The 14,224-nt window shown below is 46.7% G+C and overlaps 1 protein-coding gene across 1 annotated transcript; it reads left to right on the top strand.

Annotated features, from left to right (window-relative positions):
* The first annotated feature begins 1,723 nt into the window (after positions 1-1,723).
* LOC117496382 (transcription factor Sox-11-like) lies at positions 1,724-7,119 on the top strand. Its single transcript, XM_034148030.1, has 2 exons — positions 1,724-2,766; positions 6,466-7,119. Exons 1-2 carry the CDS (start codon positions 1,886-1,888, stop codon positions 6,704-6,706), a joined length of 1,122 nt encoding a protein of 373 aa, XP_034003921.1. The 5' UTR covers positions 1,724-1,885; the 3' UTR covers positions 6,707-7,119.
* The last annotated feature ends 7,105 nt before the right edge of the window (positions 7,120-14,224 follow it).

Genomic DNA, 14,224 nt, shown 5'->3' with positions numbered 1-14,224 from the left:
AAAGGAACTACAGCACGGTCACATGACTTCACGTCACCACCGCTAAGCTAAAGGAGGCTAATGTTGGGCTATAAAGGAACTACAGCACGGTCACATGACTTCACGTCACCACCGCTAAGCTAAAGGAGGCTAATGTTGGGCTATAAAGGAACTACAGCACGGTCACATGACTTCACGTCACCACCGCTAAGCTAAAGGAGGCTAATGTTGGGCTATAAAGGAACTACAGCACGGTCACATGACTTCACGTCACCACCGCTAAGCTAAAGGAGGCTAATGTTGGGCTATAAAGGAACTACAGCACGGTCACATGACTTCAGGTCACCACCGCTAAGCTAAAGGAGGCTAATGTTGGGCTATAAAGGAACTACAGCACGGTCACATGACTTCAGGTCACCACCGCTAAGCTAAAGGTGGCTAATGTTGGGCTATAAAGGAACTACAGTACGGTCACATGACTTCACGTGGGTTTTAGGACTCATAATGCTGACTCATATCAGGGTTTAGGACTCATAATGCTGACTCATGTCAGGGTTTAGGACTCATAATGCTGACTCATGTCAGGGTTTATCATAATGTTGACTCATTTTAGGGTTTAGGACTCATAATGCTGACTCATGTCAGGGTTTAGGACTCATAATGCTGACTCATCTCAGGGTTTAGGACTCATAATGTTGATTTATTAAGTCCTGGTTGCCTAGATGTTACTCTACAAAGACATTACGTCAGTTTATTCCCTGTCAGTTAAATATGACATCAACATAATCCGGGTTATTTTGTAGTTTGACCTGAATGACAGCCCATAAAATGAAATATGATGCTGAAATGGAGTTTGGTGAAAGGCCTGAATAAAAGCCTTCAAGGATTCCTGGATTATTTGAGGGACCGTCAGAGGCTCCTCACAAATCCCTGAAGGAGCCACAAACACTCCAGAGCTTCAGGGGAAACTCAGGCCGTTTCTCAATGTCGAGTAAAGCTGCTCCAGAGCCACTATTTCAAGCATACTACGTCATCGAGTGGTGCCGAATCACTGTTTAAATGCCCAGCATACATGTGCTACCAAGCAAGCCTCCTCGATATTGAGAAACGGCCTCAGTCTGATGTTTTAATCTGATTACTTTTCAGGTGACAACTAAAATGGCGCCCTGGTGTTGTGGCTGTTTTTGTTCGCACCACCAGACACAAAATCAAATTATTTGTATGTGTAAACGTACCTGGCAATAAACTTGATTCTGATTTATGGGTATAGTGTGTCTGTGTCTGTAGTTAACTTACATTTGATAAACTTATCATGTCACTTAGAAATCCTAAATCTAGAGAAAAATGGGAGTTAAATAATTTTAAAAAAAGACATGAAGGGAGTGTGTAACGTCACTCTTCATCATGAGGCTTTGAGAGGGTCGATCTTGTGATTTAAATACAAATAAACAGCAATAAAAACGTTAAATAAGGAAGTCTTTCTCTGTGAGGATTTATCAGATAAATATTGAATCCAACGGCCGGACGCCAGAGAGCGAGAAGAAGAGCTGTGATTGGCTGAGACAGTAGTGGAGGCGGGAAGGTTTTGGGAGAAGAAGAGCTGTGATTGGCTGACACAGCAGTGGAGGCGGGAACGTGTTGGGAGAAGAACAACGGTGATTGGCTGAGGACGATGCGGAGGCGGGAGGGGTTTTGGAGAAGAAGAGCGGTGATTGGCTGAGGGCGGTACCCATCAGCCGGTAAATAAGACGCCGGTTTGGAAGTTTGAACACAGAGAAGCAGTCGCAGCCGCGGCGGAATAACGCGTTTTAACGGATATTTAAGAGGAAATAAAGCAGGTAGAAACAGAACTAAGGTGGCGGGAGGCTCCACTGACTCGGGTCCGTCAGCTGGAGGCTTTGGGAACATGGTGGAACATACGCAGTATGGCGGGTCCCGGCAGGCGGCCTCACCGTGCAGCTCCGCACCGCTACAGACGGTCTCACCGTGCAGCTCCGCACCGCTACAGACGGCCTCGGCGTGCAGCTCCGCACCGCAGAAACCAGACCGCTGGAAGACCGCCACGGGACACATCAAGAGGCCGATGAACGCCTTCATGGTGTGGTCCAAGATCGAGAGGAGGAAGATCATGGACCAGTCCCCGGACCTGCACAACGCGGAGATCTCCAAGCGGCTCGGGAAGCGCTGGAAGCTGCTCAGAGACTCGGAGAAGATCCCGTTCATCCGTGAGGCGGAGCGGCTCCGGCTACAGCACATGGCCCAACATCCGGACTACAAGTACCGGCCCAGGAAGAAGGCCCGGACCGAGGGCTGTACCGGAGCCTCTTCCCCGGAGAAAACCTCCACCGTGAGACCCACCTCCGCCGTGAGACCCACCCCCGTCGTGAGACCCACCCCCGTCGTGAGACCCACCCCCGTCGTGAGACCCACTCCTGTCGTGAGACCCACCTCCACTGTGAGACCCACTTCCACAGATAAGAAGTTCTCCCGGTTGAAGCCCAGCAGCACCAGGAGGCCGGGTCAGGTCCCGGTGCAGCAGGACCCCCGATACCGCTACGTGCTGACCAGCAGCTTCACGGCCACTAAGCTCGTTAAACGGGAGTTCACCGACTCCGAGGAAGAGGAGGAAGATGAGGAGGACGAAGAGGAGATAAAGAGTGAAGAAGAGGAGGAGAGGCTCTTCTACAGCTTCAAGAATATCACCCGGCAGCAGAGCTCTGTCCCCCGGCAGCAGAGCTCCAGCAGCCCGGCCTCCTCCAGCGCCGGGGAAGAGGAGCTCCACCTCAGGTAGGAAACCTCCATTCTCCGGTCCTTATTGAATCAAATAGCGCGAGAGAATGTGTTGAGATGGGTTAGTGCTCAGCAGCTACAGTGTAGATGTGACAATGAAAAACTGAAGTCTCCTCCAACAGAGCAACATGAATATAGGACATAAAACGGATCAAACAGTGCAAGAGAATTCAACATACAAAGGTTTTATTGTCATATGAACATAGGAAACAGTGTAGAAATATCAATGACATTCTTCTGACCTGAGCTCCTCCAACAATGCAACATAATCAAATACGCAAGAAGTCTAAATACAAGTACATGGAATATGATATATAGATGAATAAGATGTTTATGGATGTTCTTTAAAGTCCATCTTAAAGGTGTCATCGTGACTCCGATCTAACGGTGAGATTTAAATGCCAGAATGGGAAATATATAAAAAATGTTGTTTGAATTTCCCCAGATGTAGACATTTTAGCAAATATGTAGCCGTGTTTTGATCCTGTATCCATCCCATAACCCCACAGACAGACAAGTGGGTATTTTGAGCTTTAAAAAAACCTTCTTTTAAGCTGCAGCTGTTAGATATCTTAGTCATTTTGACATATTTAGCAAACATTTATCTTCAGTGTTTGGTCCTGAGCTCTCAGTCCATGATGAGACTGAGTTGGTCTGAAAGAGAATAATCTGATGATAGAAGTTAAAATACTGTGACTTTTAAAGCTGGAGAAACTACAGGAGCGTCTCCAGATTAATTCCCAGAGTCTTTGGGGAGCATCAGCCCGAACTCTGTGAGGTTTAAAGGAACTTTTTAAAGTCGGCAGGTCTAAAAGAAATCCCCAGAAAAGCTGTTAAATATCAAACATGTGCAAAACCTTATAATGAGAGAAACCTCCAAATGATTACAGATGTAACGTCTGAACTTCCCCAGAGACCTGGAGCGGATTACAAGCTCCAGGTCTCAGTCCGGATGCACAGAGACGCATGACAACACATACATTTAAAGAAAACTATAATAACTTGAACTAAGACTAAATGAAATAGGGTTTATTGAAACTGCTTCAGGCTAACAACACAGACCAGAGACACGTGTGAAACATCACAAACTAACGGTCACATCTGATAAGGAGGTGAATGTAATGAAACGTCTGAGTCTCAGCAGAAAGGCTCATGTAAACACAGACCATATCTCTTCCAGAACACGTCTCATTGTTTCTGACAGCAACGTTTCTGATTGGCCCGTGGGTGTAAAGCCCGCCCACATTTGAGTAATGTGGTCATGACGCAGCGAATCTGGATCAGCTCCGTTGCTCCTCCGTTTTTAGAGATGTGGGTACGGAGGGTTAGAGAGAGGGGTTTATTTCCTGACACTTTGTGAGTCTCCTGACACACCGGGGACGCACACGGGACACGCACCGGGGACGCACACGGGACACACACGGGACGCACCGGGGACACACACCGGGGACACACACGGGACGCACCGGGGACACACCGGGGACACACCGGGGACACACCGGGGACACACACCGGGGACGCACACGGGACGCACCGGACACACACACCGGGGGGACGCACCGGGGACACACACCGGGGACACACACCGGGGACGCACCGGGGACGCACCGGGGACGCACGGTGACGTAGAGAAGACATCAGAAAGTGACTTTAGCGTGATAGGAGACCTTTAAGGCTAAATGAAATACGGTTTATTGCGGTGATACTATTTAAATAAATCTGACTGAGTCTGTTTGCAGGAACCATGGGCGGCGCCAGGATTTTTTTTGCTGCAGTAGCTTAGCAGTTGCTATATGACAGCACGGCGTTGCTAGTTAATTTTCTAAACAAACAATACCAGTGGGCCAAGCACGAGCCTGTTCATATTGTCGCGTTCACCGCTATTCAAGATCACAGATCACGAGCCTTCAATGTCCAAAACGTTCTCTTTATTTTATGGTACTGACGGCCACAGCCACGCCTTACAGAGCCAATCAATAGTATAACACTCATTATGACTTTTCCCCACACTCCAACACAACTCCTACCGTCTCTACTCCCTACACACACACACCTGGAAGGGGCGGTCTCTCCCTAACTCCCACCAACAACATTGCCTAAATAACTTTACAAATGTACTAAACTGCACATCTGATAACTGAAATAACTATTAACTTGGACACGCTACAATATTATCATTAATATTTACATTAAAACATTCCTTTGACACTTATAACATGACTTGGCAAGGTAAGCACAACCAAAATAAGTTTGTAAAAGCAGAATTTGAACACTGTTTCTGTGCTCCTACAATATGTGTGTATAATACCATTACACCCTAAGCGTGCACAATAGCGATCGTTCACTATTTCAACTGGCATGCTGTGGCATTTAACCTCATCACCACACACACACACACACACACGGCTCCGTTGGAGATCGCGCCCGTTTACGCTGACTTGTGAGAAATCTTTCCATTTTCGATCTGTGTTCACATTCTGAGAATTATAACATTAGCCAAGTAACAGTTTGCGCTTTAACTTACAACGACCCCTGATAGATCTCTCGAGAATGTGTATAAATATATATATAGATACATTTTCATAACAAAACAATGGGGTTGCTAAGCCGTTGCTAGGCCAATTGTTGGAGTTGCTATAGCAACTCCAAGCAGGAGTTACTTACTGAAGTAACCTGGACGACCTGATAGGGACAAGAACAGCATATGAATTAGGGCTGTGCGATTATGGCAAAAATCATAATCACGATTATTTGGGTCAATAATTGATATCACGATTATTAAATACGATTATTCATTGACTTTGAAAAAATCAATTTATTGAACTTTAAAACAAATAATAATTTGAACAGTATCTTTTTAACTGTTGATTACCCTGAACGTATAATTCAACTGAAAAACCAATACAAAAATAAATAAAATAAATGAAACATTTAAATAAATAATATCAAAATAATAAATACCAATAAACAAGATCAACAAATATTTTGGAGCGCACTTCCACAAGCTACTAAACATATGTAAATATGATAAATACAAATAAATGAGACCAAAATTAATTAGATCAAATATGTTGCAGTGTCACAACCGTGCAAAGCAAAATAATTGTTTTTTTCGATTATGTTGTTTTCGTAATTGTGGCAGGCCAAAATCGTAATTGCGATTAAAATACGATTTAATTGCACAGCCCTAGTTTGAACATACATGTTTATAGACTTCTTGCGAACAAATTTTTCTCAAAAATGTCTAAATTCTGACTTTTTCTGAATACTTACAATTTGTAATAGCGACTCGTCCCCGGCTTGAGCTTCAATCTCAGGATCCATGTATCTGTGATCCTCTCCAGAATGGAAGTAGTCATCACATACAGAGCATCAACTAGTTCCTGAACAGTGTCCTTCACATGCTGATATCCAAGAGAGGGAGTTACACAGTCACAAGATGGAGGAATAGAAAGCAGTATTCAATGTTTACTTCAGATTAGCTCCACGTCAGAAATGAGCATGCTTGTCATATGTCTATCTCCATAGAGGCTGAATCATCATGTTAATCACATAGCTATCATATGCCTCAAACAGTCCTGATGCTCTTCTAGGTAATCAGACATCCTGTCATGTTCACAGCTACAGTTGATACCTTTGTTAGCATGTTACTCTCATGTTGGAAGAGGACATTCTGACCGTGTTGTGTGTTTGCAGGAACCTGGACGACCTCCCTCTCAGTCTGCTGGCCGGCCTCCACGCCTCCTCCTCTTCCTCCTCCTCCTCCTCTGATCCGTGGCCCCCGTCGGGAGGATCGCCCCCCGTCGGGACCCTCAGTCTCTCTCTGGTGGATCCGGACCAGGACTCTGAGGGCAGCCTCGGCTCTCACTTCGACTTCCCGGACTACTGCGACCCCGAACTCATCAGCTACTTCCCCGACCTGGTGTTCTCCTACTGACACACACACACACACACACACACACACACACACACACACACACACACACACACACACACACACACACACACACACACACACACACACACACCAGGACTTGATGAATGAGTTTGAACCCAGATCTGTGAAACCGAACATACCTCGTCTTTTTTTATGAAATGAAGTATTTTTGTACAGTGGACGGGATCCAGACGTTCTCCAGACGCCCCCCCCCCCCCTCTGAATGTTGTTGTTATTATTTGTGTGGGGGGGTCAGATGTAAATGTTTGTAAGATAGTTAGTGTGAGTGAGTTAGGGGGAGAACTGGATCCCGCTTATTTTTTTATATTAACGGCACATTTTTGTTTCTGCTCATTATTTTTGTGCAATATAAAAGAGAAATAAATAAAAACGTTTTTCTGTATTTGAATAAATCAGCTGGACCTGAGTCGTGTTTATCTGCTCTCCCATTGGACGGCGTGTTTATCTGCTCTCCCATTGGACGGCGTGTTTATCTGCTCTCCCATTGGACGGCGTGTTTATCTGCTCTCCCATTGGACGGCGTGTTTATCTGCTCTCCCATTGGATGGCGTGTTTATCTGCTCTCCCATTGGATGGCGTGTTTATCTGCTCTCCCATTGGACGGCGTGTTTATCTGCTCTCCCATGGATCAGGACAAAAAGAGAGAGAATCTTTGTTCCTGAAACTTTCAGGAACAGGGAGACGTCACATTCCACATCATGACTGCACTGTCCCCAGGTCAACACACGGGACCACTCCTCTCCATTTAAAGAACATTTAGCGGATGCTTTGACCCAAACCTCTACGACACCTTCCTCTCAAACCCTCTAAGATATAAAACATCTGTGTGAGTGGGCTTTTATGTTGAAGGCTCACCTGTGTGATAAACACACCTCTAGCTTAAGTTTGGTGCACCGGATTATATAACTATAACAGATGCAGAGTTAACAGATTAAACAGATTACAACGGTGACTTTACATATTTTACATTTTTGTGAATTTGGCTGCGATATGCTAGAAAAGCACAAAATGAACGTATTTATATTTATACATTTTATTAAAGTGAACACAGCTCCCATCCGAAAATATTAATAACGAGTGACTCTGAACTTCTCTCTCTCTCTCTCACACACACACACACACACATACCACCACACACACACACAGACACACACAGACTCTCTTCGCGCACACACAGCTCAGGGGTGGTGGAAATAAACTCCCTCATGAGAACATGAACGTCCAGTGAGTCCAGAATCTCCTGCTGTATATGCAGCAAGGCCAGGTGAGAGAGTCTCAGGCCAGGTGAGTGAGACTCAGGCCAGGTGAGAGAGTCTCAGGCCAGGTGAGTGAGACTCAGGCCAGGTGAGAGAGTCTCAGGCCAGGTGAGTGAGACTCAGGCCAGGTGAGTGAGACTCAGGCCAGGTGAGAGTCTCGGGCCAGGTGAGTGAGACTCGGGCCAGGTGAGAGAGTCTCAGGCCAGGTGAGTGAGACTCAGGCCAGGTGAGTGAGACTCAGGCCAGGTGAGTGAGACTCGGGCCAGGTGAGTGAGACTCGGGCCAGGTGAGAGAGTCTCAGGCCAGGTGAGTGAGACTCAGGCCAGGTGAGTGAGTCTCAGGCCAGGTGAGTGAGACTCAGGCCAGGTGAGTGAGACTCAGGCCAGGTGAGTGAGACTCAGGCCAGGTGAGTGAGTCTCAGGCCAGGTGAGAGTATCAGGCCAGGTGAGAGTCTCGGGCCAGGTGAGTGAGACTCAGGCCAGGTGAGAGAGTCTCAGGCCAGGTGAGTGAGACTCAGGCCAGGTGAGTGAGACTCGGGCCAGGTGAGAGAGTCTCGGGCCAGGTGAGAGTCTCAGGCCAGGTGAGTGAGACTCAGGCCAGGTGAGAGAGTCTCAGGCCAGGTGAGAGTCTCAGGCCAGGTGAGTGAGACTCAGGCCAGGTGAGAGAGTCTCAGGCCAGGTGAGTGAGACTCAGGCCAGGTGAGTGAGACTCGGGCCAGGTGAGAGAGTCTCGGGCCAGGTGAGTGAGACTCAGGTGAGTGAGTCTCAGGCCAGGTGAGTGAGACTCAGGCCAGGTGAGTTAGAGACTCAGGCCAGGTGAGTGAGACTCAGGCCAGGTGAGTGAGTCTCGGGCCAGGTGAGAGTCTCGGGCCAGGTGAGAGTCTCGGGCCAGGTGAGTGAGTCTCTTCTGGGTAATTGTTACTCAGCCAGGTTTTCAGGTGGCGGAGCGCCGAGAAGGATCTCTCTGACGAGGCCAGGGAGATGGAGCAGCTGGAGGAGATGTTCCACGTATTTGAAGAGTCCTCTTGTTTGCATGTGCAGGCTGGACATACACACAGCCAGTTGGTGAACAGTGCAAAAGTCCTCATCCTTCGTAAGGTCTCCCAGCATCCTCATTTGCATGTGAAGACCAGAGACATCTATGTTTCATGGCAGCTGGAGAGATCTCACTCTTTTTCTCACGCCTGGCTTGATTTCACTCTGCACAAGATCAAGAGCCTCGAAAAGCTCTCTCCTCCACGATGCCACTCCTTTTGTTGGTTCAACATCTTCAGCCTCTGTCGTGCTGCGGCATGGGGGCGGTGTCTTGCTGACCCGGCTGCCAGCTGGGTCAGGTATCTTGAGGTCGTGTGCAGCTGCTGAGGTTTTGGTTTTATTTAGGATTTCCTCCACGGCCTTTTCGTTGCGTAGGGCATGCACGCGCCCTTTCAGGGTCTTTACGCACTCCAGTGCTCCAGCAGCGGTTGCTTTTCCCCCTTGTAGGACTTTAGCCACAGCCTCGCATGGACCAGAAAGAGCTTCTGCGCACAGAAGGCCAAACACCGTTCTCGCCTTCTTTGCTTGCTTTAGAAGCCCGGAGATCTTCGTCCTGGTTTCACCGCGCACTCTGCGCTCTTCCTGGAGGGTTTGTAGTGTCTGGAGAAGTGGGCCATACGCACGGCTTACCCTGGATATCGCGTTGGCCCTGACGCACCACCTTAGAAATAAATAGAGAGACTTAGTAATGTTCTGCTGTCAAAAATATTTCACCTATTTTATTAAATAAAATAATTATCACTCTTTGATACTGTTATTCTTATTTACTGTTACTTACTGTTATTCTTACTAAAAGTAAGTATGTTCTCTCCTCCGGGTTGCTGCAGTAACAGTTGTCTGTGTCCACCTGACTCCGAGTCGATAGGGTTTTTTTGTTGTTTGGCTTTGGGGACATTAAAGAAATATTATATTCTTTTTTGAGACATGGTAGTATCAATACTAGTAGCAGACTATTATTACTGGTCAATTCAACCTCCTCAACCGTGATTTTTCGCACCACAGGAAATATCATAACGAAAAACGTTGGGCGCGAAAAATCACGGTTGAGGAGGTTGAATTGACCAGTAATAATAGTCTGCTACTTATTCATGATATTTTCTATATATCAACCATTTAAAAAACAACCATGTTTTATAGACTGCTTACACTAAAATGCTAACTCAAAATAAAACTGTTTTATTGATTTGTTTAGTGAACTTTTTGGCGCTGCAATTCTCCGCCAACAGATGGGGGTGCTGCAGCCCCCTCAGCACCCCCCCTTCCCACGTTCCTGCATCTGGCTGCAACTTCATTTCATTTCATTTCAAACCTTTATTTATCCAGGTGTATCCCATTGAGATCATTGATCTCTTTTTCAAGGGAGACCAACTTAGAAACTATTTATCTAATATATCATTTCCAATCACTTGTATAGACTCTTATTGCACTATTTTATTTGTATTACTTGTGTGGCGACCCCTCCACACCACTAGGCGTTCCGTGGTCTCTCTCTGTTTGCAGGTTCCAGTGCTGTGGGGTGATTGAGGACTGACGAGCTGCACCTGAGCAGCCCCTATTGGAACATGCAGAGTGTCACAAGCAGAAGCACAAGTGTGCAGGAGCAGGAGCAGGAGCAGGAGCAGGAGCAGGAGCAGGAGCAGGAGCAGGAGCAGGAGCAGGGGGGAGAAAAGAGAGGAAAAAAAGAGTACAAGTGTTTTATTGTCATCTAAAAACAGAGGGATGACAGCTCATATGAGACTTCAAAGGTCTTTTATTTTTGAAACTACATCAGAATGTCCTGATTTTCTCTGAGTGACGAGATGGGGTGTCCTGCTATCACCCTGAAGAGAAATAAGTCTTTGATACTGGAGAGTCTTTGTTTTATTCTTATCTAAAAGTGTGTGTGTGTGTGTGTGTGTGTGTGTGTGTGTGTGTGTGTGTGTGTGTGTGTGTGTGTGTGTGTGGGTGGGGGTGTGTGTGGGGGTGTCGGGCCTGCTCTCCATCCCCCACTCTCGCCTTCGTACTGTGGGTGACAGGGCGTTCAGTGTTGCGGCCCCCACCCTCTGGAATGCACTTCCTGCTGAGATCCAGAACGCTGCCTCACTGGACATCTTCAAATCCTCACTGAAAACTCACCTGTTCTCCGTGGCCTTCGGACCCTAACCCTTTCCTGGTCCCCCGGCTTCCTTTACTTTATTTTTGTTTTGTTTCTCCTCTTTGTCTGTTTTGTTGTGTCTGTCCACCATGCACAGCGACCTTGGGTCCCTGGAAAGGCGCTTTATAACGCTTTATACAGTGGGCCTCGCCCGCACAGTGGGCCTCGCCCGCACACTGAGCCTCGCCCGCACACTGAGCCTCGCCCGCACACTGAGCCTCGCCCGCACACTGAGCCTCGCCCGCACAGTGGGCCTCGCCCGCACACTGAGCCTCGCCCGCACACTGAGCCTCGCCAGCAGACTGAGCCTCGCCCGCACACTGAGCCTCGCCCGCACACTGGGCCTCGCCCGCACACAGGGCCTCGCCCGCACACTGGGCCTCGCCCGCACACTGGGCCTCGCCCGCACACTGGGCCTCGCCCGCACACTGGGCCTCGCCCGCACACTGGGCCTCGCCCGCACACTGAGCCTCGCCCGCACACTGGGCCTCGCCCGCACACAGAGCCTCGCCCGCACACTGGGCCTCGCCCGCACACTGGGCCTCGCCCGCACAGTGGGCCTCGCCCGCACAGTGAGCCTCACAGTCTGTCCAGCAGGAGGTGCTCAAACATAATGATTCATAGAATAGATAGAATCCTTTATTCTCATTATACAGGAGAGGAGTAGAGTTACTCCTTTTTTATGCCATCAAAAACCAACAAGAGACGTACACACTCAGGAGGAGACAACAAACAACAAGCATTCATACTTCCATATGACACCTGTCGCTGTAGACCTTATTAATTGCTGACCAGCTTGAAACATCTCTTGTATCACTGCCTGGACCTTACATAGCCTGCAGGTCCCTCAGGATTCAGTCATTGCTTGGATTAGAAAGTCGTTGCAGGTGTTTTGTGAAAGAGGTGAGACTTGATGATGAATCATGTCATTTAGCCTATAGTTTAAAAAGGTTAACATGCTGTGTACAGTGTATAGAGAGCCATTGGTGTGTGTGTGTGTGTGTGTGTGTGTGTGTGTGTGTGTGTGTGTGTGTGTGTGTGTGTGTGTCTAACGTATGGAGCCTATATGTCTCCCTTTATTTGTCGGGTACTTTTCAGACTAATGTTTTAGTGCTGCACATCAGAAGAGATGCTCTTTCCAAAATATTCCTACATTCGTGTCATATTTGTTACAGATACTTTACAAAGTGTTACAGATACTTTACAAAGCGTTACAAATACTTTACAAAGCGTTACAGATACTTTACAAAGCGTTACAGATACTTTACAAAGCGTTACAGATACTTTACAAAGCGTTACATATACTTTACAAAGCATTACAGATGTGTTACAGATACTTTACAAAGCGTTACAAATACTTTACAAAGCGTTACAGATACTTTACAAAGCGTTACAGATGTGTTACAGATACTTCACAAAGCGTTACAGATACTTTACAAAGCGTTAAAGATACTTTACAAAGCGTTACAGATACTTTACAAAGCGTTACAGATACTTTACAAAGCGTTACATATACTTTACAAAGCATTACAGATGTGTTACAGATACTTTACAAAGCGTTACAAATACTTTACAAAGCGTTACAGATACTTTACAAAGCGTTACAGATACTTTACAAAGCGTTACATATACTTTACAAAGCATTACAGATGTGTTACAGATACTTCACAAAGCGTTACAGATACTTTACAAAGCGTTACAGATACTTTACAAAGCGTTACAGATACTTTACAAAGCGTTACAGATACTTTACAAAGCGTTACATATACTTTACAAAGCATTACAGATGTGTTACAGATACTTTACAAAGCGTTACAAATACTTTACAAAGCGTTACAGATACTTTACAAAGCGTTACAGATGTGTTACAGATACTTCACAAAGCGTTACAGATACTTTACAAAGCGTTAAAGATACTTTACAAAGCGTTACAGATTGAATGAAAGGTGAATATGTGGGGGAACAATGTTCAGCTGAGCTAACAGAGATTACAAAATACAGAGCTCTAACGAAACACTCACAGATGATGCAGCTGTTGCTACGGCATCACTAAGGGACGTCTCTTTGAAATGACCGCTCAGAGGAGAGGAGTTCTCATTTCTCTAACCGCCTGCTGCTTCCCCTCCTCTCTCCTCGACTCCTCTCTCCTCGACTCCTCTCTCCTCGGCTCTCCTCCTCTCTCCTCGCTTCCTCTCTCCTCGGCTCCTCCTCGGCTTTTTACCCCTTTTCAGTCCCTGCTAGAGAGCAGAGACTTTCGTGGGAGAAAAAGGTTCCTATGTCTGATTGGCTGGGCGGATTGCAAACCACGCCCCGTAAAACTCCCAAAAAGTTTTGTGAAGCCGCATTTTATTTTCTTGGCATTAGCATTATTAGCATTAGCATTAGCCCAGCGCAGAAAACAGAGAGAGACTAACTTATGGCAACACAAAAGAAAACATGGGAGCGGTGGAGATGAGGAGGTGTCGGCGTTCTGGCGATTTACTCTGAAGGCTTCAGTAGAAGCCTTCCCCAACTCCGGGGACTTCCGGCCGGGGACTCACCAAACCCAAAGCAGCAGAAGAAGAAGTGACGTCAGCGGCTTCATTTGCCTAATCCTCCCTCAGGGACTTATTCCGGTGTGAACGCGATCTGAACTTAGTTCATGAGAACTAAAGAGTTCTCATGAACTAAGTTCTGATGAACCTTTGTGGGAAAAGTACTGCGGTGTGAATGTGCCTTTTGGGTCCTGTAAGGTGTCCTTGGGCCCTGTAAGAACACTAACCACTAAACACTAAACACTAACCACTAACCACTAATGTATTCCCTACCGTGTCCACTAAACACTAAACACAATAAGAGTGCAGTATATGATAGATTCCTGTTAGTGTTTACTTCCTGTCTGTAGTCCATACTGTGTTCCTGATAGTGTTTACTTCCTGTCTGTAGTCCATACTGTGTTCCTGTTAGTGTTTACTTCCTGTCTGTAGTCCATACAGTGTTCCTGTTAGTGTTTACTTCCTGTCTGTAGTCCATACAGTGTTCATGTTAGTGTTTACTTCCTGTCTGTAGTCCATACAGTGTTCCTGTTAGTGTT

The sequence above is a fragment of the Trematomus bernacchii genome, unplaced genomic scaffold (assembly GCF_902827165.1).
Source record: "Trematomus bernacchii unplaced genomic scaffold, fTreBer1.1, whole genome shotgun sequence".
Classification (NCBI taxonomy): Eukaryota; Metazoa; Chordata; class Actinopteri; order Perciformes; family Nototheniidae; genus Trematomus; species Trematomus bernacchii.
This window is presented reverse-complemented; position numbering and strand designations above follow the sequence as displayed.

What these genes read in the sequence shown, in the direction of transcription:
- LOC117496382 (XM_034148030.1), top strand. Translation starts at nt 1,886, where the DNA reads ATGGTGGAACATACGCAGTATGGCGGGTCCCGGCAGGCGGCCTCACCG. An exon ending in GAAGAGGAGCTCCACCTCAG is followed by an intron (nt 2,767 to 6,465) that starts GTAGGAAACCTC and finishes GTGTGTTTGCAG; the next exon opens with GAACCTGGACGACCTCCCTC.